The 26,804-nt window shown below is 40.8% G+C and overlaps 2 protein-coding genes and 1 long non-coding RNA gene across 7 annotated transcripts in view; 1 reads left to right on the top strand and 2 right to left on the bottom strand.

Moving 5' to 3' along the window:
- The first annotated feature begins 123 nt into the window (after nt 1-123).
- On the top strand, nt 124-18,084 carry SPRTN (SprT-like N-terminal domain). Of its 5 annotated transcripts, none has more exons than XM_026073410.1 (7): nt 124-570; nt 2,112-2,211; nt 3,063-3,191; nt 4,135-4,402; nt 4,695-4,789; nt 9,391-9,517; nt 16,482-18,084. In XM_026073410.1, the coding sequence occupies exons 1-7, from the start codon at nt 305-307 to the stop codon at nt 16,667-16,669; spliced, it is 1,173 nt and encodes a 390-aa protein (XP_025929195.1). In that variant the 5' UTR covers nt 124-304; the 3' UTR covers nt 16,670-18,084. The 5 variants fall into 5 exon arrangements, with proteins under 5 accessions (XP_025929195.1, XP_025929196.1, XP_025929197.1 ...); XM_026073411.1 differs by lacking the exon at nt 16,482-18,084 and adding an exon at nt 10,026-13,040 and having other exon boundaries at nt 125-570; XM_026073412.1 differs by lacking the exons at nt 9,391-9,517; nt 16,482-18,084 and adding an exon at nt 9,276-9,384 and having other exon boundaries at nt 125-570.
- LOC112969783 lies at nt 9,567-16,571 on the bottom strand. The gene is made up of 3 exons (XR_003254790.1): nt 13,899-16,571; nt 13,113-13,402; nt 9,567-10,017 (listed from the first exon to the last, which is right to left on the bottom strand). It is a non-coding gene; the product is annotated as an uncharacterized LOC112969783 (long non-coding RNA).
- A 1,427-nt stretch (nt 18,085-19,511) lies between the features above and the next one.
- The window catches only part of EGLN1 (egl-9 family hypoxia inducible factor 1), a gene marked incomplete at its 5' end in the record, with an annotated part of 36,705 nt that continues 29,412 nt past the window's right edge, over nt 19,512-26,804 (bottom strand). Inside the window, 3 exons of the mRNA XM_026073403.1 lie at nt 19,512-22,255; nt 24,456-24,523; nt 26,027-26,163. Coding sequence (XP_025929188.1) covers nt 22,191-22,255; nt 24,456-24,523; nt 26,027-26,163 — 270 coding nt within the window. The remainder of the gene's footprint in view (nt 22,256-24,455; nt 24,524-26,026; nt 26,164-26,804) is intronic.

The following is a 26,804-nucleotide window of genomic DNA, read 5'->3' as shown; positions in this document are numbered from 1 at the left end:
CCCACCCCTCTCCCGGCCCTGGCGAGCGTGCGCGCCGCCGCGAGGGGAGGAGTCGCGCGCCGGGACGGCCTCGCGCATGCGCCCGGCGGGGAAAAACAGCGCGAGGGAGCGAGCCGCTGGGGCTAGCGCATGCGCAGTCGGAGCGGGGTGGCGGCGGCGTGTCGTTTGTGGCGCGTTGCGCGTGCGTTCGGCTTGAGTTGCCTTGGTGCTTGCGTGCGTGCGCGCGCGCAGGGGCTGAGCGGGTACCGGGCCGCGGCGGCGGCGGCTGTTGAGCGGGTGGCGCGCGGCGGCGCTGCTGCTCAGGATGGAGGAGGATGACGACTTCGTACTGGCGCTGCAGCTCCAGGAGCTGTGGGAGGCGGAGGACACGGAGGCGGCCGCCGCTGCTGCTGCGTGCCCTGAGGCTTCGCTGGACTCCTCGCTGCTTCGGCCGCTCTCGGTGGTGGACGAGGCCTGGGAGCTGCTGGACCCCAGCCCCGACGTGCACGGCCTCTTCGTGCAGTTCAACGAGGCGCTCTTCTGGGGGCGCCTGACGGCGGTGGAGGTGTCGTGGAGCCCGCGTATGACCCTGTACGGTAACGGCTGGGGGAGGTGGTTGTAGGGGTGGGTCTGCTTCGTGTGCCTGTTGGTTTTGAGGGGAGCCCAGGGCCCTCGGCCGCGTCCGTGTGAGTGTCCCCTGCCCCTCCGCCTCGCCGGCCTGGAGGGAAAGCGGCCGCCTGAGGGGGAGCCGAAGTACGCGGGGGGTGGCCAGAAAAGGGCGCGAAGTGGCGGGACCCAGAAGCCGGTCCTTCCTGAGCCACTAGAGCAGCGATGGCGAGTTGCTTTCACTGGCGTCGCGTTTCCCGCTGACAGAGATTTGGGCTGTCATGAATGAGCTGAGATGCTTTTCGTGAGCGATCCAAGCAGTTTGTTATTGCTGTGTCAGAGCCTTTGGTGAAGGTTGTGGCTCATCAAGTAAGCAATGACTTATCTAATAGTAAGGTCTTAGATTTTGGGGGAAAGGGGGAAAATCGACCTGTCGCTTGTAACTATAGGCTGTTGCTAACTGTGTCTTAGTAGAAAAGACTTACCAATTCCACAGACAGCTTAAGTTCCAGGTATTCGAATTTTCTCACATAGGTTGTACCTCTGCTCAGGATGTGGTTCTGTTACTGTATCTATTTTGACTTTCATTTGTTAGCTTTGGCAGCCATAAATGGCTTTCTCGGTGTGCAGACAAAATTTTTATAGTGGAATAAATAAATTGGTCTTAAATTATGTATTTTAAAACTTACATAAGCATACTACTATTGCTGTTATTTTTGTTGCTATTCTGAATTCCTTTGATAGTTTTACAACATGGTAGAAAAGCAAATGTGAAGTGGTAATAGCATATTAATAAGGCTTAGAGTAGGTTTAGGGGAATACATATTAAATCTGAGATGCCCCCCCCCCCAAAAAAAAAAAAGAAGTTGCAGTTCTGCAGCAGATCAGCTGATAGGGTTGCAGGATGTCGGAGTCCTTCCCCTTCTTGTCCTTTACTGATTGTAGTGCTTTTTGGACATTTGGAAATATTTGGATATACTGCACTTACAGAAAACTAATCCCACAACAACAAAAAAGAAATGTTTTCTGCTGTGTTACTGTGCTGAAGTGACCATGTAAAGGTCCAGTAAGAGTCAAAATGTGGGGGAGAGCGTGCAGCTGAGGGGTGAACTGCAGCAACCAGCAGCTAGGTCAGAGTTGGCTGCTGTGAAACAGTGGTCTCTGTTTTATGTTTTTCACTCCATCTGGAGTCTTAATGAAAATGTTAATTTGCCTCCTGAACAAATGAGCTTGGAACATTCTATTGTGATTTTCAGGATTGTTAGCTTCAAATTAAGTGATTGTAAGAGATCTAATAAATTACAGTTGAGCTTCTGGTAGCTCAAACAGCTTATTCTGAAGAATTTGCTGCTGCTTTTTTCTTGGTTAACGAGGTTGAGTTCTTCAAGTAGCTTCTAACAGTCTTTCTTATTCTAAGTTATTTAGCATGTGTTGAAAGGGGCCGGCATTTTAACTCCAATTCTCAATTTTCTTCACATACTACAGAAAAAAGTAACTCTTATATTTTGTTTCCGCCTCTCTTTCAGCTGTGCAGGAGTGTGTAGTTATGAAGGAAAAGGTGGAATGTGTTCCATTCGTCTAAGTGAGCCACTCCTGAAGTTAAGACCAAGGAAGGATCTTGTTGAGGTATTTGAAGATGATTCATGAATATGTGCATAAAATGTATTAACCTTTCCCCACTGCCACTCTCCCCCCCACACACGTTTTACATTTCATGATGGTATTCTTATGAGCAGTGACTTATAGATTGTAAAATAGCGGTGGCTTTATCACTGTGTTTCTGTTGCTTATGTGGGCAACATTACAGTATCCTCAGTTGTATGTTTCTAAATGGGCAACTCTTGAGTGGGAGTCTACAGTCACTTGTTTATTTTACTGACTTTATAAAGGGGGAAAAGACTTTTTTTAGCTCCTAAGCTATCCTACAATATCAAAATCACAAATGTGCCTTGAAAGCACAACCAGAAAATGGCTTTAGTTTCACCTTTTAGGTTAAAGGCCATTAACAGAAAATAAGGACATAGGATATGACTGTGAACATAACTTTGCATTGCTTTTCATGCCTCTGCCAGGTCTGCTTGTATGAGTTGGCTCAACATTTGGATTTGCTTAATGAACAGAAGTGCTGTAGAGTTTCTGCATTCTTCTCAAAAGTATCTCTTTTGTTTAGTGGTGGGGAGGGGGTGATCTTTTTGAAGATCTGACTTGAGTTAGGGGATTATTTCTACTTCTTGGAGAGTCACATGTTAAAATAACATTCTTTAGCATGTTAAGGTTGTATGGAAATAGTTGATTTGATTTGGCAGGTAAAATAAGTATTATGTTTCTATGACCGAGATTTAACAAGTGAGTGCATGAGAATAAGATTAGTACTAAGATGAATGTAAAGTAGCATAAATTAAAAAATGCTTCCAGCTTAATTTAGAAATTATATGCAGTGCTTTTCAGTAAATAGCTAATGATTAGCCTTGTTTCAGACACTGTTACATGAAATGATCCATGCCCTCCTGTTTGTTACTAATAATGACAAAGATCATGAATCTCATGGGCCAGAGTTCCGCAAACATATGCATCGCATTAATCGCTTGACTGGAGCCAATGTCACAGTAAGCATAATCCACTTCATGTTACATAATACAACTTTTTTCCTATTTTGATACCATGTGTTTGAATATTTGAAATGTAGTATGATTAATACACTTGTATTCCTTAGTAGACACTCCACAGTTGGCACCAATACATATTTGCATCAAACTGCTTGCCAGTTCAGTAGTTATTTTGTTGGTAATGGTGGAGGGAACATGCTGGGGAAGATGTGGAGGGTTCTTAAAATCATATAATTCTCAAATATGCCCCCTGAAAGTATTTTCCTTTTAAGTTTGTTTTAAACTTGAAGTAATTTATTCTGAACTTCTGTCCTCTGAACTCATTAATCTGTTTTACTTCAGATTTGTCTCAGTAGGGGCTAATGGGTGGATGAACATGGTATTTAAAATTCATGTCTCCAACAAGATCAGTTAAGATGATGAAGTGAGAATTTATTTTGTTACACTGTTTTACTGCTCTTTCAGTTTGTTTTTTAAAACTCTTATATTGTATACAGTGCATTCTAAACAGCACATAATGTAAAAGTCATGAAGGTTATGTATCTTGGGGATTAAAATGTAAAACCAGGACATGGAGAGAGGGAGAAGTTGTTTCTCACAACAGTGGTAGAAAAAAAAATTGTCAGAGAGGGATAAACTTCAGAACAATGCAAGCACTTCTCAAATCGCAGACCAGTTGTCAATATTCAGGTTTACCAGTATAATAAATTTTGTTTATTTTGGAAGACAACACTTTGAGAAGGGCTTTTTGTAGTGTGTCAATCCATTAGCAGACAATTTTTTTCCTTCTTGGCATGCAGGAGGACTTTAGGTTTGATGACCTGTATTACAAAGGAATGGAGTGCTATTGCATTTTAAAAAAAATGTAGACCTAGTGATTAATCTCAAGACTTATAAAATCAGAAATTTTCTGAATTACTGGCTTTTTTTTTTTTTAACCTAGATTTATCATAATTTTCATGATGAGGTGGATTTGTATCGCCAGCATTGGTGGCGATGCAATGGCCCCTGTCAAAACAGGAGACCTTATTTTGGATATGTGAAACGTTCAATGAATAGAGCACCCTCTGCACGAGACTTTTGGTGGGTTGAGCATCAAGAGACATGTGGAGGTACATTCACGAAAGTGAAGGAACCAGAAAACTTTTCCAAGAAAGCCAAAGAGAAAACCCAGCCAGCAAAACTTTCAAATTCCAAATCAAATAACAAAGGTATTTGACATAGTTCTTACCTTTTTTCCTTTCCAAACTGTTCTTGTCCAAACATTTCCTTGAACAAATACAGATCAACCACTGCATGAGCTTTGTATTCGATATTACTATAATATAACAAAGAACAGGACCCCTTTTATTTGTGTTTTTCTAGGCTCTTTTTTAGCTTAATTGTTTGCAAACGGTTTATTTTGCTACACTGTTTTCAAACAGCAGATTTTTCAGATAAAGCACAAAATACTGAGCCCATGGTTTATGTATGAAAAAGTTACTAAATTTTTATATTTTTCAGGCAAGATACACATGGGTGATGCGCAAAATGTGATTCCTTTCAGTGGAAAGGGGTATCTGCTTGGAGGAGAAGACAGTGGACTCTCAGAGAAAAGTGTAAGTTTCAGCAGCAGTGTTAAAAATGGTGAAACATCCAGTTCACAGCATCGTTCATTAGGAAGCACAATACCAATCCCTAAAAATGAGATAAAATTTGAAAAATCACCCCGTAATGGCATCTTCTTTCCACTTTATACTGATGATGCCAGAGAGAAAACTAACTTTGCTTCCAAGCGTGAGTTTCCTAAGCTTTCCGTTGCTAACACAAAAGCTTACCAGAATGTTAATGGATCGCCTGTTAAAATTGCTCGTGTTACAGAAGAAAAATCAAACCAAGGCCCTACAAAAGGGAAGAGGGTTTTGCCGTGCCATAACAGGGCACCTAAACAAACTTGTTATGAGCAAACTGCAACAGCTCAGGTTGTATCCAATAGAAAAAGAAGCTTGGAATGTACTAGTACACTGCAGCAATGGCCAAAAAAGGAAGACAAAACCGCCTTTGAAAACTATTTTATAAAAAAAGAGAGCACTGATGGCACTTTAAGAATAAATACAACCATGAAAACAGAAGCTAAATCTGCAGTGTCCGCTGCAAGTTCCAGCCCTGCTGTAAGGCAGGATGAAAAAGTCAGTTGTCCTGTGTGCCAGACAGAGGTTTTGGAGTCTAAAATAAATAAACACCTAGACTCTTGTCTTGTATAGATACTTCTGGAAAGCAGTCTCAAAAAAATAACCCAGGACTGAAACCGTTGCTTGAACTACTTTGTTCAGGGTTTGTTCAGTTGCACTTCTTTTCCCATGTGTCTGTCCCAAACTGTAATTTAAATTACTGTCAACATGCCAATTTGAATTTTGTGAAGTTGTACATTAGAACTGACTAAGAATCTAGTTGCTCCTTGTGTTCCAAAGAGCCTAATGCTCATGTTTCACTAGGTGGATGTTTGTGCTAACATTTTCCTGCAGAACCCAGGTATTGCAAGAGAAGGTGAATACTTGCTAAACTGCGTATTCACAAGGCAGTTTTTAAAATTAAGACATTTTTTAATTGTACTAATTTATCTTTGTTCTTTCTTAAAACCCCTGTATGTTTTTTAACATATTTTTGTCATTCTTAAATGTAACCACCTATAATGGAAGATTTTTTTCTTCTGTTTACTTCAATGTAATTAAATAGTGGGTATTTTTAGAACAGCAAATATTCTACATTTACACAACTACACTCTCAGGTGGTCATTTTCACCCGTGACCTTTTTGAAAAGATAGATACGAGGAAAACGTATATTTGGGATTCTCACTCAAAGATGGGAAAGGCGTAGACATCAAAAACATAGCAAAATATCCATTTAGGTTTAATAGATGGATAGGAGCATGAAAAGAAAATCCAGAAAGGAAATGAAGATTCTGAGAAATCAAGCCCAAGATACTTGGGTGGACAAGGAGAAGGCTCTATGCTTACATACTCAATTTAGAAAGAAAAAGAAAAAGAAGTAATCATTATGAGCTTGTTTTCAAAAGGATTTAAATGTTTGGAATGGTCAAATGGAAACTAATGAACTTCACTCTTCTGTGTGTCCTTTGGTCAACTAATCAGCATCTAGCTAGGTTCTCCATCCTCTTTTTCTGATGTTCCATACAAATTCTGCCTGCATTGAAAGTTCGGTAGATTTTAGGATAAAAGTATTATGTACATGAGTAATTGATCTCCATGGGCAGACACTGATAAGTAAAAGTTCTGAAGAATATTGGTAGCAAAACTGGGAAAGACTGTTTCTGGCCCTGTCATAAAAATCTTCATTATTTTTCAGTTTCCAGTTTAAATTTCCAGTGCTTTACAGCCTGAAATGGCATTAGATTGACCTCAGCTGACAATTTTTGTTTTGCTGCTTCCATACACCAGCCAGATCGGTGTTAATATCTTACAGCACAATGAATTTAGTATTTATGAACGCTGAGCAGCCATGTATTCTATATAAACTTCTAAAATATTTACAGTTTTCTTGCTGCACTGAAAGTATTTAACTGGCTAAGCAGACAACTTGATTGATTCCTTACTTGTAAAACTGGTTATAAATATTTTTGATAAAAGGAAAAAAAATTATGCTGTTTCATACAGTATTGTTGTTGCAATGTTAAAGGGCTGTATTAGCCATGAGTTCCCATATTTTTGCCTTTGTATAAAGTTATCTGCAGTGCACTTTTGAGATTGAAAGTAAATTGGGTGCAATGGAATTTGACAAATAATACCTAACTTTGAACTTCAATCTTAAAAAAACCCTAAGAATACCTTAGATGTTACTTTAGAAAAATACATCATATTTAAAAAATACTGACACTACAGATGTTTAATGTGAATTGGAATGTTCTTGCATATTCTAAATAAATGGATGATGAATTTTAAATTCTCATTAAGCCTGTTTTTTATGTGCCAGTTGTGGCCATTTTGTGTTACTCATCAGTGGGCTTATTTGTATATCCAACAAAATTCTGTTTTAATAGATCCCTTCTGTAGCAACATATTTCCCTCTTAAATTTCCCCTTTAAAAAACACTCATTGGTAAGTAAGACTGTATTGACCTCTGACTTCTCCATCTTATGTCTAGTACCATTTCACTTGTGTTGGACTTCTGTGGAAAACAGTGATTTCACAAATCCTGATCTTAAAACTTGATTTGACATGTTAATTTTCCATACTTTCCTCTTAAAACTGCAGTATTTATCAGTTCCTAGTGAAACATGACATTTGGAAGGACAATACTGCTCAAAAATACCTGTACTATTATATCTTTTTTTAAGACAAGAACTTGACTGTAATGGTCTCTTGTATCATGAAACTTTTTTGAGTAGTGTTTGCCTTGCTATTGTTCTTATCAGCTGCAATGGGAAAGACCTAACAAGGAAATTAATGATAGTAAAGGAGAAAGGAGGATTATGGTATATCAAATGCATTTTCATTTTCAAATGGAATTTTTTCTAATTTTTTTAACAGTGTTTATATCACATCAAATAGAAAGCAAATGTGGGAGTTGATCTGTAGAATTCAGTGATCAGTATAGCCTATCAAGGGGGAAAAAAAACCCTTAAGCTATAGGAAAGTCCTGTCTCAAATGTACAAATGTCTTAGTACCTGCCCTAAAAATAGATATTTTTTCAAAAAAATTGAGCAATTCTTGACCAGCTGTGGAAAAACATCTCACCTGCCCATGTAAGCTTTTAAAATAAAATACTGTGATACCAGGTTCTCTCATGCACAGAGATGCAGGTAACTGAAAGAGCTGGTGGGTAGGCTGTGTAATTCCTACGTACTGCAGGGTGTTATTATCAGGTCGTGGCCTCTTTGTGGTATGTTGCTGCAAATGCTGATTCTGAATATAATGTCCTTCCCACCACTATAGCAATAAGTACCAAGTATGCTTTTAAAATATGCTAATAGATTTGAGTCAGAGATGAAAAACGTTGCTTTTTGTATTAGATTCGTCCTTGTCCTGAGTGAACTTGGATGCTGCCTAGTAACGCAAGCTAGTAGAGTAACAAATCTTGAACAACTCGTGCTTCACTGTACTGCAAAATAAGTTGGCTGACTGGAAATTTGAGAAACAAATGCATGTGCTTGACATTTGAGACCAATGAAGCATGAAAGAGCTCAAACATATGCATGCTATCTGCCAGCAAATGGTTCTACAAACTGAAAGCAAAAGCAATCTCATTCTGCAGTGGAGTACTGGAATTACTCAGAACAATTCAAATAAATAACTTTATTTCTAGAGGTTAAATGTATCTAAATAGGGATTACTTAACTATTTCATTATTATTAAAGAGAATGCTCTAAAGCTGCATTAAAATTGTTCATCAGGCAAGAAATCCTAAAGACCAAATATTTTTCCTTTTTATGGAAATACTGTCTAGGAAGTTTTTGTAATACTTAATGAGTTTTGATGAAGGAGTTGGAAATAGAATTTTTCTCCAGCTTAATAAAACTCGGATATTCTTGCAGGAAGATGCATAACAGGAATAACATGTTTAAAAGTGAGAATGTGTTGTTCACCTATAACTTTACCTTCTCTCAACCCGTATTTTACCCAGTTGGGGTATCTAGATCATATGGAAAGTGTATTTTGACAATAGGTTCAACCCTAATTCCTGTGAGCAAGCTGATGAGCAGGCTATTTATGTCTAGGTGGACGTACACTTCTTGTTCAGGGCTGGTACTGCTCATTGAACAGCATAGAAATCAGTTACTCAGGCCCCCTGCCTAGGTAAGTTTTCAAGAGAACAACTAACTGTGCTTACACTGCCATGCTACCTGCTGCTCTACCAGTGTTAGTAATAAGGCATACTGGGTAACAATGTGTTTTACAAAACTGAAGGCTAGAGAGGTTTTAGTGATAGCTGAATAGCTAGTGAATAATTCCAGAAATGCTAAGCAGCTATTTGAACTTCAGGCTTCTCTTCCTGCAACAGCAAAGATGCAATTTCTTGCAAAGATTTTCTTCTTTATGCATTCTTCTGAAGCCATTTGGGTCTGTTGCATTTTCCATACATACAGAGCAACCCTATACATCCTCAGTGTAAAATAAGTTACATTGCACCAGAAGATAACAGCAAGAAAGAGCAAGTGATGAGTTTCTGAGAGAAACTGAGACAGACATTCTTCTAAGTAGGCTGGAGCAATTCACAGTGAAGACAGGAGACCACAGACTACTCTTGCTGCAGAATTTCAACAAATTTATCACCACAGCTGTTTGCTTCATCTCTCCACTGGGCTGGAGATGGTCATCGTTGAAGCAGGTATCCACGCATCAGCTATACCAGGGCACAGTCTTAATCTGAATGGCTAATGGTTGTACTAGATGACCTCCTGAAGTCACCCTATGATCATATGGTTGTTGTTGCCTGACACACTAATACCAGAAGTGAAATAGTTGCTGCTAACTCACCTGGTTTTTGCATGCTAGTGAGCATTCATGAATTTTTCACTAAAATACTTCTGTTCTCAGTTGTATCTGGGTTATTATAGCTGCTTTGACATCTCTAAGCTTAAATAAGCAATTTTCCATATAAGAACTTAGAGAAATGCAAGTCTTTACAGTCTTTGTGTGTGTGTATATATATAGATAGATGCATGTATATATATATATATATATATATATATATATATATATAAACAAGACGATGCTAAGATGCAATGTTGTCAGGAGCTAGTCATGCTGTGCTGGGAGTGGGGATGCTGCAGTATGCCAGCAGATGGCACTCCTTACACTTCTGAATACATTTCATCTGCTTCCAACCTGTATAGGAAAGAAACAGCCAGAATGAGTGGGTTCTTAGTTCACCTATAGCTGCCATCCAGGCCGAAGACTTACCAGCAGGACAACAGACTAGACCACAAACAAGTTAAAAGAGGAATGGTGGGGGAGGAGGGGGGGCTGCAACCAGGTTGAGAAGTAAAATTTACAATTAGCAGGGTTTTCTGTGAATGTTTCTTTCCACTACCACACGTGCAACTTGAAACAGTAGCTCCTTCTTCTAGCTTGGAGTTCAATGAACAATCCAAAAGGCATCTTTTTGTGGTGTACATGAACAATAAATCCTGCCTCCAGTGTACTGAAAAACATGGCGATTTATGTCAACTTGGCATCAACCCAGCTCCACAGGAGAAGGAGAGAGTTAAAAGGAGCCAGAGGTGTCTATACAAAAATTTTCACCTTGTTCTTTGTCTAGGCCCGGGAACTAGAGGAGTGATAGGTCAAGGAAATGGTACCATACTGTAGGTGTGAAAGCTAAAAAAAGGAGAAGGCCATGGCCTTAATCCCCTGTTTCCCTTTTAGCTTCTGCCAGGCCAGGCTGCTTTAAGACTAGATTAAGTTTCTAAGAAGGTGCAGCAGCTTGGCCTGAAAATCTCACCCTGTCTCTGGCCCAACTGTCCCCTACCATCCATCACCCTTTTTTTTTTGTTCTAGTAAGTCTTAGACCTGTCATTTCATAAACTCAGAGAAGGAGCAAAAAAATAACAAGCCAAATATTTGGCTCCCTCATTGCCTAATTAATTTAGAAGCAGTAAATACTGTTTTTTTCATGGCATCAATTTCTGGACTATAATTTGTGTATTCACTAAAAGTACCATGTTTTAGGACATCTGTCAGTAGTCACACAGAAAGTCTGGGGTAAAACGAGGACTAGAGGTCAGTGAAATCCCAGTACAGTATCTTAACTATAGGAATATGGTTTAGTTTGGGTTTAAACTTCATCTAGAAGCTTGATTCAGCAATTTTCAAATTCTAAGTGCAGGGGGAATAGGGAAAGAGGAGATAGTGTTGTTGGGGTACCAGTAGGAAGAACAGCTGTATGGCTTCCCTGCTCTTACCCCACTACCTCCCTATTGCTCTCCTCCCCTGTCTCTGCTTTTCTGCTGATTACCCCTGGTCTGTTCTCAGGAGCATCCCAGTAATTACCTATCTATCTGCATCCCACAGGGACCCATTTGGTGGGCACACTCCTACTGTTCTGTAAGCAGTTTTTGAGTCACCAAGAGCATGTGGGTAGTGCTCTGAGAGAGACGCAAGGCAAAAAAAAGTGCTGAAAATTACTTGCTAATAAGGTGCCCTAAATACATTCCTTGGTACAGAACAGTGGAAGAGTCTTCACTGCAGCCAGCACTGCTGGCTAGCACATACCCACGTTGTGTGGCACACTGCAGGCACGCAAATCCTGCTCATAGGAGAGCAGTGTATGGGCTAAACAGCTTGAAATAAGACACCTGACAGTAGCAGCATTCCAAGTTGGGACTCTTTATACTGGCCCCTGAATAGCTCCAGCTGTACCTACAGTAGCTCCTGAAGCTGCTGCCTGTTGAGTATTTCACCCGGTCAACTACGTTCCTATGAAAGCAGGAACAAATTTAAAGCAGTCTAAAAAAACAAAAAACAAACAAAAAAAMCCCTTTTCAAATACAAAGACCCATGACTCATACTGAAAGCCCAGGAAGAAACTGTTTTCTGCATTACAAACTAACTCCCCCGCAGAACCCAGCACGACCACCACAGCACTGATGGGGTGGCAGCTGCCCAGCTCTGCTGAGCACACGAGGAGGTGAGGCTACCTTGTACTCAGGCCCGGGGCCTTGCCTCACAGGCACAGTATTTGCAGATCCCTCTCATACAGGAGCAACATCCTCTCCCTGCTCTGGAAGAGGCCTGCAGCCTGCAGTGAACATCCGTCCTGCTTTTCTGCAGTGACTAGTACTAGCTTTACTGCACACTGTGTGCAAATATGAGGGTTACAAGCACCTCTCGACCCAAACAAGTGAGGCTTCAAAAAGCTGTTCTGGGCCATTTCCACCCTGCCCCCCCTCCTTCCCTCAGCCCAGCCAGTGCACGGCGTGACATATCCTGCCTGCAGCACCGACACATGGCGCAGGGAAGCATTAGCCATTTTGTTCAACTCAAGTGCAGTACTTCTCAGAAGCAATAAATATTGCCACTGGAGCAGTTTATAGCCTCTCCATTCTGAGTGCAGTGTGCTGAGTTTCACTGCTCTGGCCTGGTTAATGTGTAACTCAGCACGCACTTGATATTTTACAGTCATTACTCTTAAGGCTCTTTGGGGCAGTGCTATTTATAGTGCATTGCAATCTTACACTAGCTGCTTTTTAACTAACAGCACGACAAATTCCCTGGTGTGTGAAAGGACCACACAGTTTGGCACAGGCTACTCCAGATAACACCGCAACGGAGGGCTATAATACAAAATCTGGGCTGTTCATAACAAGTTGGAAGGGAAGAGTACTCCTAAGGATATAAACACCAGGGGATTCAGTGGTGAGAGCAACTTTAAATAGGTTGTGTCCTCAAGCCTCCTGCCCTGCCCCTCTTCTGTCCTAATGAGGGTGGGAGGTGCGCGCACCCACTGCCTGCAGGGACCAATCCAGCCCTTTGGCATGGGAGAGCAATTGGCAGTTGTGAGCAGGTAATTTTATTTTTGAACTTCCTGTCTCCTGCAGGATATACCTCTAAGAATTATTTGGGTTACTCCTTAGATTTGTGATTAACAGCACCTGTACAGGAAGTTCCATTTAAACATAAGAAAAAGTGCAGGGAAGGTGGTTGAACACTGCAGCAGGTTTCCCGGTAAGGTTGTGGAGTCTCCATCCTTGGAGATATTCAAAACCCAACTGGGGACAGCCCTGAGCAGCCTGCTCTAGCTGACCCTGCTTAAGCAGGGAGGTTGGACCAGGTGATCTCCAGTGGTCCCTTTCCACCTCCACAAGTCCGTGGTTCTGCTGAACAACCCCACGAGCACTTTGATACAGAGTGAAACTACAGTTAAAGGCAGTTATGGTCAACCTGTTTGACTTTGCACTGAAACAGCCCAGGAGCGCTCTCACCATCTCTAACCACCAGTTTTTTTCCAACTGCAAGTTTCTCTCTCCCTTCTGTGAGGTTTTGCAAAGGCAGCTCTCATCACTCCCACCACCCAGATCACATCCAGGAGGGCCAGCTCTGACATTGCAAACTGGGACTTCAGGTAGGAACACAGCACAGGCCACCAGTGGAATAGTTGACACAAACACAGATAAATGAAATTCTGCTCTGTCACGCTCGCAGGTAGGTAGGTCACTGCTTCTTCCCGCCTGGCCTGGAAAGCCATTTGTTTAACTGCTGGTGCCTTGCTGAGCTATGTGGGGAAAGCCAGGATTATCAGAACTGCAGAGTTAAAACTCAGCCATAATTAACTTTGAACGTACCTGTAAGAGACTTAGAGGTTAGGAAAAGCATCTGATGATACAGGAAATAAGTGTTTAAGGCACCATGAAGCCCCCAAAGACTAGTCAAGCTAACTAACTGGCAACAATTTCTAGACAATTTATCAGAATTAAGAGATCAGCCACCCAACAGGTTTTATTGGCAGGATTTGGAGCTGGCACTTGGCTCTTGAAATGCAGTTTTGTCAAAGCAGATACCCTTCCTAAATGATAAGCAATGCCATGACTTTGGAGCTCTTTGCAAGGCGTTATGGAGACCAGCATCCCCCCACAGGAACCTGGAGACCTGAGGTTGGAATTACCTTAATCCAGCCTTTCTCTTAACCCTTTTTCATGCCCTACAAACATTAACTTGCCTCAGACTCTTCTGCAGCAGAGCTCTCCCACCCCAGATGTGATGCTCCTCACCATTAGCAGTGTAGGCACTGAGCCTCTCACAGGGGTGTTGTCAGCCTGTGCCATCCCCCAGTGCAGATACCCAGGGAAATGCTGACTTGAACTTCTTCAGGAAGAGGGGAGAGATCACAGGCCTCTCCGCTGCTGGTCAAACATCCTCAACACCAGATGGTTATACAACGCGTGGATCCCAGCCCCAGGTGTAGTCTATGTGTGGCTGTGGACACCTGGTTTTATCCTGAAGTGATGCTGTTTTCAGAAGTTTTACAAATAGGTGTCTCATTTGTGAATCCTACACCAGGTTCCAGTCTCCTTGTGTCTGTCCCCTTCCTTTCTTCAGTGGAAAGGCTACCTAAGCTTCATGTGAAATTGCTCCTGGATTGCACCTGCAGAGGTCCTGGCATGGTTAGATCTATGAAACTGAGTACCAGCTGAACAGCATGCTACATAAACTGCAGGGGTTCAGCAGATGTGTCATGCCATCTTGCCAGAACAGGAGCATCTTCAGCAATTCAAGATTAATATGTTTGCTTTCATGAGACAGGCATCAGTATCGAGCCTTTGCCAAACAGCAGCCACGTGGGGTGTGTATAGCAGCAGTGTCGAGCGGCTGCACTGCTGGTGTCAACTCCCTTCTAGGTACTCCAGCAGCAATGCATCATTTTTCCCAACCCTCATACAAGGGCTCAGGAACCACTTACTTTTTATTCACCTGCATTTGCAAAACTCAGATAACTAGAGTGGCAGCTCCAGGACAGTGAAAACAGGGAGCGCACAGCCACGCTCGGGCAGAGAGGACACCCAGCAGCTCTACAGGGCCAGAGCCACCACCTGCCCCAGCGGTATGGATGGACATGTTGCACTGCTGGAGGGGATCGGCAGTGGCCCAAGACCTTCCTTCCCAGCTCAGGAGGCCACGGGCCTAGGGCAGCATGTTCAGCTCAGCTTGCTGCCTCCACCCTCAAGGACAGCACAGCGCAAGAAGAGCTGTGCTGGCAGCAGGGATGCCAGGACAACCTGTAAGAGCAGCCACCTGCAGCATCAGGCTCCTACCAGCCCCTAGAGAGGGTAAAGAATATTCATTTTCTCTCAGAATAAAAATGCTGAATGTTTTCCTCAGCCAAGTATTTCATAATTTAGCTTCTGATCCAACACCCACCTGACGGGTGTAGTGCAAAAGCCTACTGACAGGCTGATGGACAACACAGGCTGATGGGACAATGCTTCAGGAGTGAACACAGCCTGGAAACCACAGCTCTTCTTACATGAACTGAGGAATGCACAAATGCTCAATTACCAAGGGGGCAGAAAAGTCTTCTAAGCATGTGTAACATTAGAAATGGCAACCAAACATGCTGAAGGTCTATGAAATCAAGCTGTTATTCTCTGTGCAATTTTGCCTGAGGAAACCAGAACAGGTTTTAAAATCTACCATTAGCACTAGAAGTGCTAACAGCCTCCCACCTTTCCTTGCTCCTTCATCCCTGCCCCTGGTGGATATATAGTTACAGGTGACATTGATACAGCAAAATAAAGCCGCCTTGTAAGTATCTAAACAAGAGCTACACTGTCACAATAATAGGCAACAAAAAGTCTCCCAACCAAAATTACGCATCCCTTGATTGCTGGAAGTTAAAAAAACTTTTCTTGGGTAGCGCAAAGTTTTCCATCTAAAATGGATAGAATAACTCATTCCTTTATCATATCTAGGAGATTAAAAATACACTGTTTTCTTCTCTTACCTCAAGGATTTATTTTTCCCAGATTAGAACAGCAGGGGGACTCCGTTACTTGCTCTTGTTTCAGTCTCTTCCTTTCCAAGCAGGTTTCATAAGTATTTCTGCATTCTTGCTACGTGCACTATAGATAACAGCTAATGTGGGCAAGTTTGCTGAGTCATAAGTAAAAATGATCACACAAAAAAACCTTGTGCACTATGTATTTTCCTGGATTTGTACAAGCCTGATTTTTACTGTAAAGTACATTCCTTCACTAGTAATGTCATACCTGAAGTAGTGGCAATCTTCACTGCGCAAGGTTGTTTTCTACTTGTGCTGTTTTAACTAATCCTTAAAAAAAAAAAAATTCTGATAGTACAGCTGAAAAAACATTTACAAGTAATCTAAGAAGTTTAGAAATTGTTGCCTACTTCCCTTTAAGGAGTTCTACATATAACAAAAAATTAGGACAAAAGAGAGTTAACTTACTCTAGACTTTTTGCTTGTTCATTAAAAATGTGACTGTGCAGAACAGCAGAACATGTGCCCAGTAGAATATTGCTTATTATATGTTGTGGTCAGGGAAGGGGAAGTGAAGAAAAAAAAAGAGACCCATGTGACAGCTCAAACTTTGTTCTTTGCTATGGGAACACTGTCTTTGCTAACAGGAGCACTGTCAACTTGACTCTAATCTCAGAAAACAGGTTCAGGTATTACACATGCCCCTGATTCCTTTTACCTAACATTTGTGGCTTCCACAATAACATTTTCCTTCTGCAAATATTTTCTCCTTGGTGTGTAATGGTCCTGCAAAATGACAATTCTTCTGAAATATCTTTCAGTTTCGGTAACTTAAGGTACTGCACTCACTTTTCAGGTTTGGTGGTGGTGGTTGCTTTCTCATGGGTTGTGTTTTTGGCAGTTCACTCTCATCTTCGCTATATGAAAAAACTTCTCAGGACTGCAATAAAAATTGATCAGGCTCCAAAATTCTTGTTTCCTTATCTCCTCTGCTATAATGCAAACTTTATTAATAGCTTTTTAAAGTTTGCTTACATACACTAATGTAAGCAAGAGACATTCACAGCCTAAGTGTCTTGCCTTATGTTTATTCAGTTCTTTTTTCGCTTAGTCCCTTGTTTGACCCTGGCTTTCTTTAGGCACTGAAATACCAGCTCAGAACCCAATGCACTATTCAGGTATTTGCCTTTCCACTTGTGAGTAAATAATCAAATCTCTGCATTTTAACTATTTCGGATTCATCTTTTATGTAAAAGCCAAGAGAGGCTGAACTGCACCAGCTCCCGAAACGAACCCAGGAAGGAACTGGTTTTGCCCTAACAAACCACAGTGAAACAGAGACAGGCCAAAAGGAACACCGGACCCACATGCTGAGGTTTCAGACCTGAAATTTGATCTATCACTTCCAACTGCTCTTGACAGGAAGGAAGGGTTTCTGGTTTAGGCACAGCTCTGAAGCAGTGACTCAGCTGTATGCAGTACTGGCAAATCTTTAGTTCCCCTGTGAATTTTATATCCCTCACCACTCGGATGTGAGACATGCCCTGCAGACTTTCAGCCATGTGAAGATGTTGGTACTAGGCTTATAGGCTAAATGAGCTGGTCACCTTTTCCAGCATTAACAACTATGCTGTGTAAAAGGCAGTTATAGAAGAACCCATGTACTATTGCAAAAAAAATAATAAAATAAAGTTAATCCTGAACCACACATTCAATAAGAGGAAAAAAATCCCCAAAGCCCAACTTACAGCTGGAAGATAGACAAGAAAAACAATTGCTAGTTCATGCAAAAAATTATGAACCTTTCCTCTTCAGAGAGGAAATACACTATTTTGCAACACACATCCATGAAGGGAAGGTTGATGGGACACATGAACAATTGTCTGTCCATGCACATTCTCTCTCCTGAGGCAAACGTATAGTATATTCTTTCCGTTCACATTTCATGTTCCTCCCCACAGGGAGATATCCATAACACACGTTTTTGCTTGGTATGTTCCATACTCCTCATACTCACCCCACACATGTGCTTTACCTTAGTCTCATGCATTAGTCTCTTCCTGTCCTCCTTTACCATTTCTGTTCAACTCCCTCCTTCGTCGCTGTCCTGCTAAGGGCTCACGTTTATCCCCCACTGGTTGGTGATATGCATCTCATTGCTCCCTCCACTTTTAGAGCCAACCCTTAGTACCTGGCTCTTCCCTGTCAGAGCTAGGGGCTTTTTTGCTTATTTGAGGAAAGGGATAAACGTGCTGTATACTCACTCATCTTCAAGGCTACGGGGAACGGCTTGCTGGAACTAAGTGGTAGCAAAAGTCAACAGAACAAGAATTGTCTGGAATTTGTTTTGGCTGGTGGATAGAGGACCTTGAACCTGCTTCTAGCAGCTGCTCGTCATCCCCACCATACAGGGACAGACAGCTCAGACACAGTAGATGCTTCAGAGTGAACACAGCTCCTGCAGTGGTGTAATAGCACAAACAGGCTTCAGTGCATTTGCAGCAATCACCCACATTCAAGGTTTACTTTACACCCACAAAAAAGCTAAATGCATGAAGTGCTGTGAATTCCTTCAAAGTATTTGCTGCAGAGTAGTCATGAGTTCCCACTACGTACGTGCAAGTGCATGCAGCTATCTGCATGCCTATAGGCAAGGTACACATTAGACTTCTGGGTTTGAGGAATTGAGTTGGCTACTGTCATTTAGCAACCTCGCCTTGTGCAAAGCCCTTAGCAGGCACAAAAGTGATATCTTCCAATCTGATTATGCTTACAGTGTGACATACAGATGTCATCTTTCACTTCTGACCTTAAACTGATGTTTTACACAAGGTATTTGTCTCCAGTACTTAGGCTGTCAGCTAGCTTCCTGCCACATTTGCAAGTGTTTCTCTTTCGACCAATACACAAAAGGGACTTCACCTTTCTCTGGTGCAGTGTTTGACTTCACTGTACAGACTAATCCCCCTGCACATCACGCTCAACTCTGTGAGAATTAAAAATCACGTCTCCGCAGGATGGTTGCAAGTGCTAGAAGGTTTCTTCCTTGTTCAGCATGAAAGAAAGATAGGGCAGAGAATATTTTGAGAGAACGTGCAAGAAGTTATGCAGCGCTGCAATATGGAAAAGCCTCAAAGCACTTCGGGACCAGCTCAGTGCAGCCGTGCTTAGGCTCAAGCCCAACATGCTGACAGCAGCGATCACCTCAGACCAGACCTGAGCTCAGCAGGTATCAGTGTTACAAAAGGTGCGTAAGGCTGGCAGCCTCCTCCAGAGATGCAGGTAACTGCTGCTGACCCAGCATGAGAAACATAGCACCCCCAGAGGGCTTCCCAAGAGCTAGAGCCAAGGCAGAAGCCCAGCAGCGAGACGCCTCCTTGCTTCCTGCACAGCCATTAAGAGGCACATTCAAAAGTTTGGGGAAGTCACGTGGCACTTGTACAGGCTGGCATCTGGCATCTCTAGACCCTACCGTTCTTCTGCTGCCTTCAAAGGGTTCATAGTTCATTAGGAGCCACGCAAAACTGAAGAGTTCCCACTAAACCTTACTAAATCCCGTCTGTGAGAACTTTGTTTTGCACTTCACGTACCTATCAAAAAAGTGGTGGAAAACAAAAGCTGCCTCTATGTGGGTCACCACTCTCCAGCCAGTCTGAACTTAGTGCTGTTTTTAAGGGAGAGAAGCATCAGAAAAATGATCACCACACCCAAATAATTGTAGACAATTTACAAAGAAAACAGATGCTTCTCCAGAGCAGAAACAGGTCTGGTTTAAAAAAAAAAAAAAAAAAAAAAAAAAAAATCCACATACCCCCTTTATCAGATTAGAAATTAGTTACTAAGGAGAGGTTTTTAGAAGTTACATAGATTATAAATAACCACATTGTTTTCAAGAACCTTTATACATCATCTTTTTAATTAGATTAGCTTTACAAGCAACTTGAGAGCTCTTTCATAATGAACACTGCTTTTCAAATTACACAACTTTATAGGCAACCTGTAAATGAATCCTGAATTTCTTTGCCTGCTATAGATAAAGGTCTCATATTTTACAGCTGGCTAACATCATGAATAAAAATAGCATTATGAAGCTGTATCTTTAACCAGGACTAGACACATACAGATCATAAGACAGTTTAAAAAATGGTTTTAAAACAAGGACCTGCTTGGTGATGCTTAAAACTGAATATTCAACCAACATGAAATGAACAGTTTCTAAAGGATAACATTGAAGAAACGGCTGACCTGATTTGTTGACCCTATTGTAATGACTTAAATGGAGTGAAAAATTAAGCACTTTTTAAACCTGTCTGGCAAGCACAAACCTACACCGTGATTAGAATTTGATACGTTGTGTAACTGCAGAAGTTTGAACGATAGAGGGACTGAAATGAAGTTTAAAGGCTTATGCTGTCCATTTCTAAAACAAAACCAACCAAACCTCCATTAAAGTAGTATTAAAGAAGATGAAGTAGAAGTGGTGGCTTTTTTGTTTTGTTTTGTTTTTTGCTTGTTTCATTGGTAGCCTAAATGCACTGCAGACCAGACAGCAATGAAGATTCGCACTCCTTGGCCAGGTTGACAGAGGCACTTACAGTAAAGGTATCCTGTCTGATTTTCCAGGAAGAAAAGAGGAAAGAGGAAGAGAATTGTGAAGGGCAAGAACTTATTAAAAAAGGAAAAGTGAAATCAAAATAAACCTGGAATTTCTGTTGGTTCTCCTAAAAGATATACCAATACTGAATTTTTCCCCCTTCTGTCAGTTTGCTACTAAACAATTAGCTTTTTCATGTTTTACATGAACAATAGTAATCTTTTTAATAAAAAATTACTGAGCTTTCCATAGAAAAGGTCTCTAATTGAATACAAACTATACAGATGCTAAAATTGTCACAAGTTGTAATATATACAGAAATATTTCTGTACACTCACATTGTTTTGGTTAAGTAAGGAAATAAGGGACAGATAGAAAACTGCAATGGGTAAGCTGATCAACCCCCAAACTCCTGTAAATGTGAATGCTGTATTTTATAGGGTTTGTTTTTGTTTTCTCAAGCTTTTAAAGCTCAGAAAAAAAAAGAAAAAGAATATGTCCAAAACATCCATTTCTTAAAAATAAGAATAACAAAGTTTCTGCACATCTCACTTTTATTCTGTGATGTCCCCTCTCCTTCAAAAAATGAAAACAATGTAAAACAAAGGAAAGATTTGCTTACTAAATATATATCTCAGTATTGATTAAAGGGCAGTGCCTTTCTGGGGAAATCCTTCAGCACAGTGAAAATCTAAAGATGTATTGCACATGGAGCCTGCAGTGATGCACTTCAGCTTCAGTGTGCTGACCATTTCCTTGATACTATATAATAGATCAAGGTGTCAACTTACAGCCTGGATGGGACACCAACTTTTGGAAAGCAAAGAAAGCAAGCAAGCAAAGAAAGCAAGCAAGCAAGCAAAGAAAGAAAGCAAGCAAGCAAGCAAAGAAAGAAAGCAGGAAAGTATTTTAGATATTTTGTTAACTTATATACAAAGGAAAGGGGGATGGCAGGTATTCTTTAGAAAAGGGAGAAAGCTCAAAATTTTCTGTCAAGTACATAAGGAGGTTCTGGGTACCTCTAATAGCCTAGGAAAGCCCTTGTATATTCTTTTATCTCGATGGTATTTACCAGGTCCCCAAAGCCAATAACAGCAACCGATAGTGTCAAGTTCACTTAGTGCCAGTCACTTAAAAAAAACAACAAAAAAACAAAAACAAAGGAGAGAGAGAAACTTTCCCTCCGTGGAGTCAACATACAAAACCACAAACTGAATGTTACTAATAGCGAGATACTGATTTGCTTCTGTTAATAAGGTTCAAGAGGACATAGTCAAAAAAACAATACAGCAGCAATCTTTAAAAGTTAAGATTAGTGTGAGATATGAATATAAAACAATCAGGTTTTTAGCTGGTAATTAAAGTGCTCCTTTTCTGACTTAAGGTGTAAAGAAAATTAAAGTGATTATCAGTTACTGGCAACCCTTATATTAAATTAGGTCTTTCATGGCAGAGGAGAACAGTATGAACAGTTTTACAAAAATAGATCAATGTTATTTTGGAGAATACTGCAATTTTTCTTTTTTTTTTTTCCTTTTTCTTTTTTTTAACACTCAATTTTGATAAACTGTACCTGGTCATACAAAAATTACCCAAAATTCAAACTTTTACCATATAAAAAAAGGGAGAGATGAACTGGATTCAGCTGGATGACAGGTCTGGCAAAATATAAGGATGGACAAATTCTATGTAGGGCACTTATTTCATATCCAGATGCATATGCTGTTTCTTACTGATTGCTTATCTTCTTCACATAAGCAGTCATAGGCCTGGAGTCACAATCACATAGTACAATGCTTCAGCAGTCAAAAAATCTTCTATTTGATGCAACATTGAAACACTGTTTGCTTCTTTATTAAAATGTTGGTTTGTTGTTGATTTTCCTTTATCTTGTTATTCACATTCAAAAGTTAATAGATAGCATCAAGATTTATCAGGGAGAATAGCAAGGGGAGTTGCTAAATCAAAGGCTTATAAAACGTCTTTCCCAATCGTGTCAGAAGGTTTATTTAGTTCAACCCTCACACCTTTTTCACCTGTAGAAATATGAAAAGGAAATCAGTATTATTTTTCAGCATTTATCAAAGTATAGTTTACAGAACTTCTACACCATTTTCAAAATTAGTTTAAAAAAAAGTATCTTCAAAGTTGGCCAGTACATATGATCTATCAAAACAGATTTGTGTATACTTCAGCACAGCTGCTGTATCCTGGACTAAAGTTAATGAGCCACAGTTATTCATCATCCCTGAAAACAGACATTTCTTTAGCTGCCCAAATCTAAAACGGGCTACTTGATATCATATATATAAAGGTAAGCTCTGAAAATACCCACATGAGAATCTTAGGATTTGGTCTATCATTCTAGATCAGAATATCCAGAGTTTCAGGGTATTTATCTTTGTAAAAGATATTTTTATCTGTGAAAGATTTCTAAAACACCAAATCCCATCTGACTTGTTGCTAAAATCACCTCTTCTGTCCTTTTCTCTAGTAAGTGACCTAAAAAACTTAAGACACCCCCCTAAAAAGTTCAACTATCAAAACATTAACAGACACTATACCCCATATTCAACAAAAATTCACACAGATTATGCATGGCTTTAATTAGACTGACACTAGGCCAAAATTAATAGTTTTATAAGTTTTAATATTGGTTGAAAATAAAAAGTGTCTTGAACAACTCTTGCTACAGAGTAAAGAACGTAATTTTAATTGCAAATAAAACTGAAATCACAACAGTAGGATAATATGAATCAATCACAGACCAAAGCAATACCAAAATTTAAACAGCCCCTTCACCCCACCCTTTCTTTCCTCCCCCAAGAGGATCATTTGCAGTGAAATATTGAACCCATTTACTACTCCTTGAACAGAGCAACTGACTGGAGAGCCAGACAGGAGCACAGATGCAGAGAATTTGAAGCTACAAATTATGTGCCTGCCTACTTTCAAAGAACGTATTTTTAAGAGGGAAAACAGCTGTGCACAATAGATTATCTCAGGTGTTTTTTTTTTTTTCCCAAGTCCCTGCAGTTTTTAGGGGGGACACTGGGGCAGCAGAGGGAGCATCTACCCTGCAAATGCAGGGTGATCCAAGTCATTTCTGTGTACTCTCCCTGAAATGGCATCAGCAGAAGCTGTGTGGAAGCAGCTCTGATCCAGCAAGGCCACTGCTAAAAGTTGCGCAGTCACATCTGTGTGCCGTGAAGCCCAACTTGCACATGCACATACGCCGCCTCCAGAGGCGAGCTGTGCCGGTGGGCAGCAGGCATTCCCAGCAGTCTGGGAAGCGCTGCACGGTACATGCGCCACCAAGCAGCGCGAGCGTGCGCCAACAGCCTCCGCTGCCCTGGCCAGAGATTAAGTACTCAGCCCTCTGCATTTCTTTGCAAGCCAGACATGAGCTGCATTTCTCCTACTCCTTCAGGAATGCGAGTCACTGACAGCACCAAAGATAACTTAAATGTAGTTTTCACATCTGTTAGCTAGTTCTAAGAGCTTCTAAGGCACCCAACAGCAATCAGCAGAAATCTGGACTGGCTCATGTCTTCAAAATGATATAAATCAGAGCGTTCAGTGAAACTGTTGAGAATCTGGACCTATGAATACACGTCTACCTGTGATACACCTATTTTGGTTTACTTATAAATTGCTGTAACAAACACAGTCGTGATGGCATTTACAAGTATGACAGAAGTCCTGCACCATTTCTCCTTATAATGCTAATTTGAACAGGAAAATTAGATCAACTTCCTCTTGAGGGAGAAGCCAGAAAAGGAAAACAGATGCTAGATATGTGGATTTGGAAATGGAGGAAGTAACTCCATTCTTTGATTCCAGATTTTAATTTTAGGCTTTTGTTTTTCAAATATAATTCAAGTCACGTCAAGTTGAATTTGACTGTTAAATCACTATAGTCTATCAAAAATATTTACATGGCTCTCAGTTTGCAGTGCCTCGCAACCTCTGGTGAGTTTATCCTCAGAACACACCTATTAGAGACACAAAACCAAGGAGAAGCAGTATCCTCGTATAAAAAGCCTGACCAGCCTTAGGTCTCAAAGGAAGTGTGTGCAGAACACTGAATTGACCTGGATTTCCCAGTCACTGACTAACAGCTTAACCCCCCCACCCCCCTCCGGCCTTTTGGGCACTGGTGGGCCGAGATGAGTTTAGACTATTTAGCTGTTCTTCCATAAAACAAGAACACAGAAGATATTTACATGAGGTTACCTGTTAGATATTTTACTTTAGCTCGTGCTCGTTCATCTGCATCAAAATACCACACTGTTATTGCGTACCTAGGGAAACGAATGAAAAAAGAATTCCTGAACTACTAAGAAAAACAGACATACTATAATGAAGCACTGAAAATAAAACTCAAATTAAATGAGACAATACTTCTGCAGTTTGACAGAAGAAAGATTTCACAAGGGTGAAGTAAACAGTGTTTCCCTGTTAGTAAGTATAGTCTGAACAGGTACCAAAAGCCTATTCAGGCTATACTTACTAAAGGATAAATTACTGAAAGGGTGATGCTGGTGCTATAAGTTTACACTTTTCTGATGACTTGCTATATGATTCTTGCCCAGAAACTGTACCAGATAGTACATAGTCTCCAGGCAGATCACCTTGCCCTGTGACCTCATCTTTGACTTTACTCAGTCAAGTCCAGTACTGAGTCACACTGCAAAAAGTCTGCATAAGGGAAAAATCAACTTCCCTTTCTTGCACAGCTCCTCCAGTTTTTCATGGCCCATAGAGGGTTGTGATATGAAAGGCCAGCTATTGAGGAAATACTTTAAGGAGCTCTGGTAAATGGCATCTCGCCCTCTGATTCTGCTCAGAGTACGGAGGGGAGGGCAGAGCAGCACAACTGTCCGAAAGGCTCCAAACAAGAGGACCCTGGGACTGCAGTGCTCAGACTACTTCTTGCACCGGTGCTTGTGTTATCTCACTGCTCGAGTTAATGTTCAGCGCTCTGACCATCAAAATGTGTTACAACATGTGCAACAGGAAGTTTGGATTAATGACTCCAATGATTTAGCAATTAACACTATCTGGTAATATTACTCAATATGTTTGGGCAGGGAATGCAAGTATGTTCAGCATCATCCACTGCTCTAAACAAAACCACAAAAGAGATAAAGTCCCATCTGTGAGTCAGACTGGGAGCAACTCTTGTAACACTGCATGTACAAGACAGAAAGAGTTGACCATCAATGGTCATTTCACCCAGCAGCCCTCTCCCAATTCCCAAATTAAGTAACCTGTAGAATAAAACCAAAAAGGGAAAATGACTTTTATAAGAACTCCCTCCCTTCCAATTAAAGGGAACACACAACTGCAGTAGCTAGTCAATATTTAAAAACACAACAATAGGCCACAGACAAAGGACAGGGACTACAATATAACACCACTACATAGAAACGACGATTCCCCTCGGCTACAGTGGGGCCAGTGGGGTCTCTATATGGCCTTGTGTGCTGGTACCCAGTTCTGTCTGATATACACTCACAAATTTCTGTGTTTCAAGTATTTCCTCCTTACCCACCCTGGTTCAAGAGAATGTTTTATCCAAAAGATAGATAGATAGAGATCAGACATCCATACAAATTCAGCAGCACAAACGGAACCCAAACATCACCATTAGAAAAAAAGTTTTAGCATAGTGCACCTGAAGTTTATATGGACGTATGTTGGATCAGGTCACAACCCATTAGTTTCACTCATTTCTCATTAGGATTTCCTCAGCTCATGATCAAAGAAGCTTCATGCAGTACACATGAATCCATTAGTCCTACCTTGTAGCAAATGCTGGCTGCACTTCATGAGGGTTGCGGCGATCAGACCAGAAGAATAGCAGTCTATCAAATTTGGGTTCAATATCAGCGAATTGGGCTTTACCTTCTGGAAATATCCGAAGGATGCCTCCACTTACCTACAAATTAAATATTTAAAACCAGTGCTTAAAAAATAATGAAACTTATTCTTTTCAAAGTACTGAATATCATAGTTAAAAACATTTTAGACACTTGTAACTGAAATAAAAGCCTTTAGCATCTGATAAAGAAACTATGAACCTACAGTTTTCCTGACAATGCATTTCATTTAACAAAAAGTCTTACGTGTTTTTGAGTAATTCCAGGAAGCTTTACAAATATTAAACCTCCATTCCCATTTTAGTAGAAATCTGTGGGTTTTAATTAATTGGGTTTTTTTAACTGCATTACTAACTTACAAAAAAACCCAGACAAACAGATTGATGTAAGCAGGTGGCTAAAAAACAAAAACAAATCTATACAGATTAGAAGACCAGGGGGGTTCAGCCCTGAGTTTCACCCTTTCCCATTAAACAGATTCTTTAATTTAACAGCAGCAAAAGCTTTATGCCACGTTCCTGTAATTAAGATGAAGAAAAACTAGGGAACTTCAGTCTAAATTTTGAATTTGTATTATTTCTAGTCAATGTAAATCTCTTTCAAGCTTTGAAAAACAGGCAGACAAGTACAGTATGCATATCTAGAATGTATCAAAATTAGATCAGATTAACTATTTTTAAAGCATGCTAACTTCTTCCTG

This window comes from Apteryx rowi, unplaced genomic scaffold, assembly GCF_003343035.1.
Source record: "Apteryx rowi isolate R43461 unplaced genomic scaffold, aptRow1 scaffold_368, whole genome shotgun sequence".
Classification (NCBI taxonomy): Eukaryota; Metazoa; Chordata; class Aves; order Apterygiformes; family Apterygidae; genus Apteryx; species Apteryx rowi.
The sequence above is the reverse complement of the archived record's forward strand: the minus strand, read 5'-3'. Positions and strand labels throughout refer to the sequence as shown.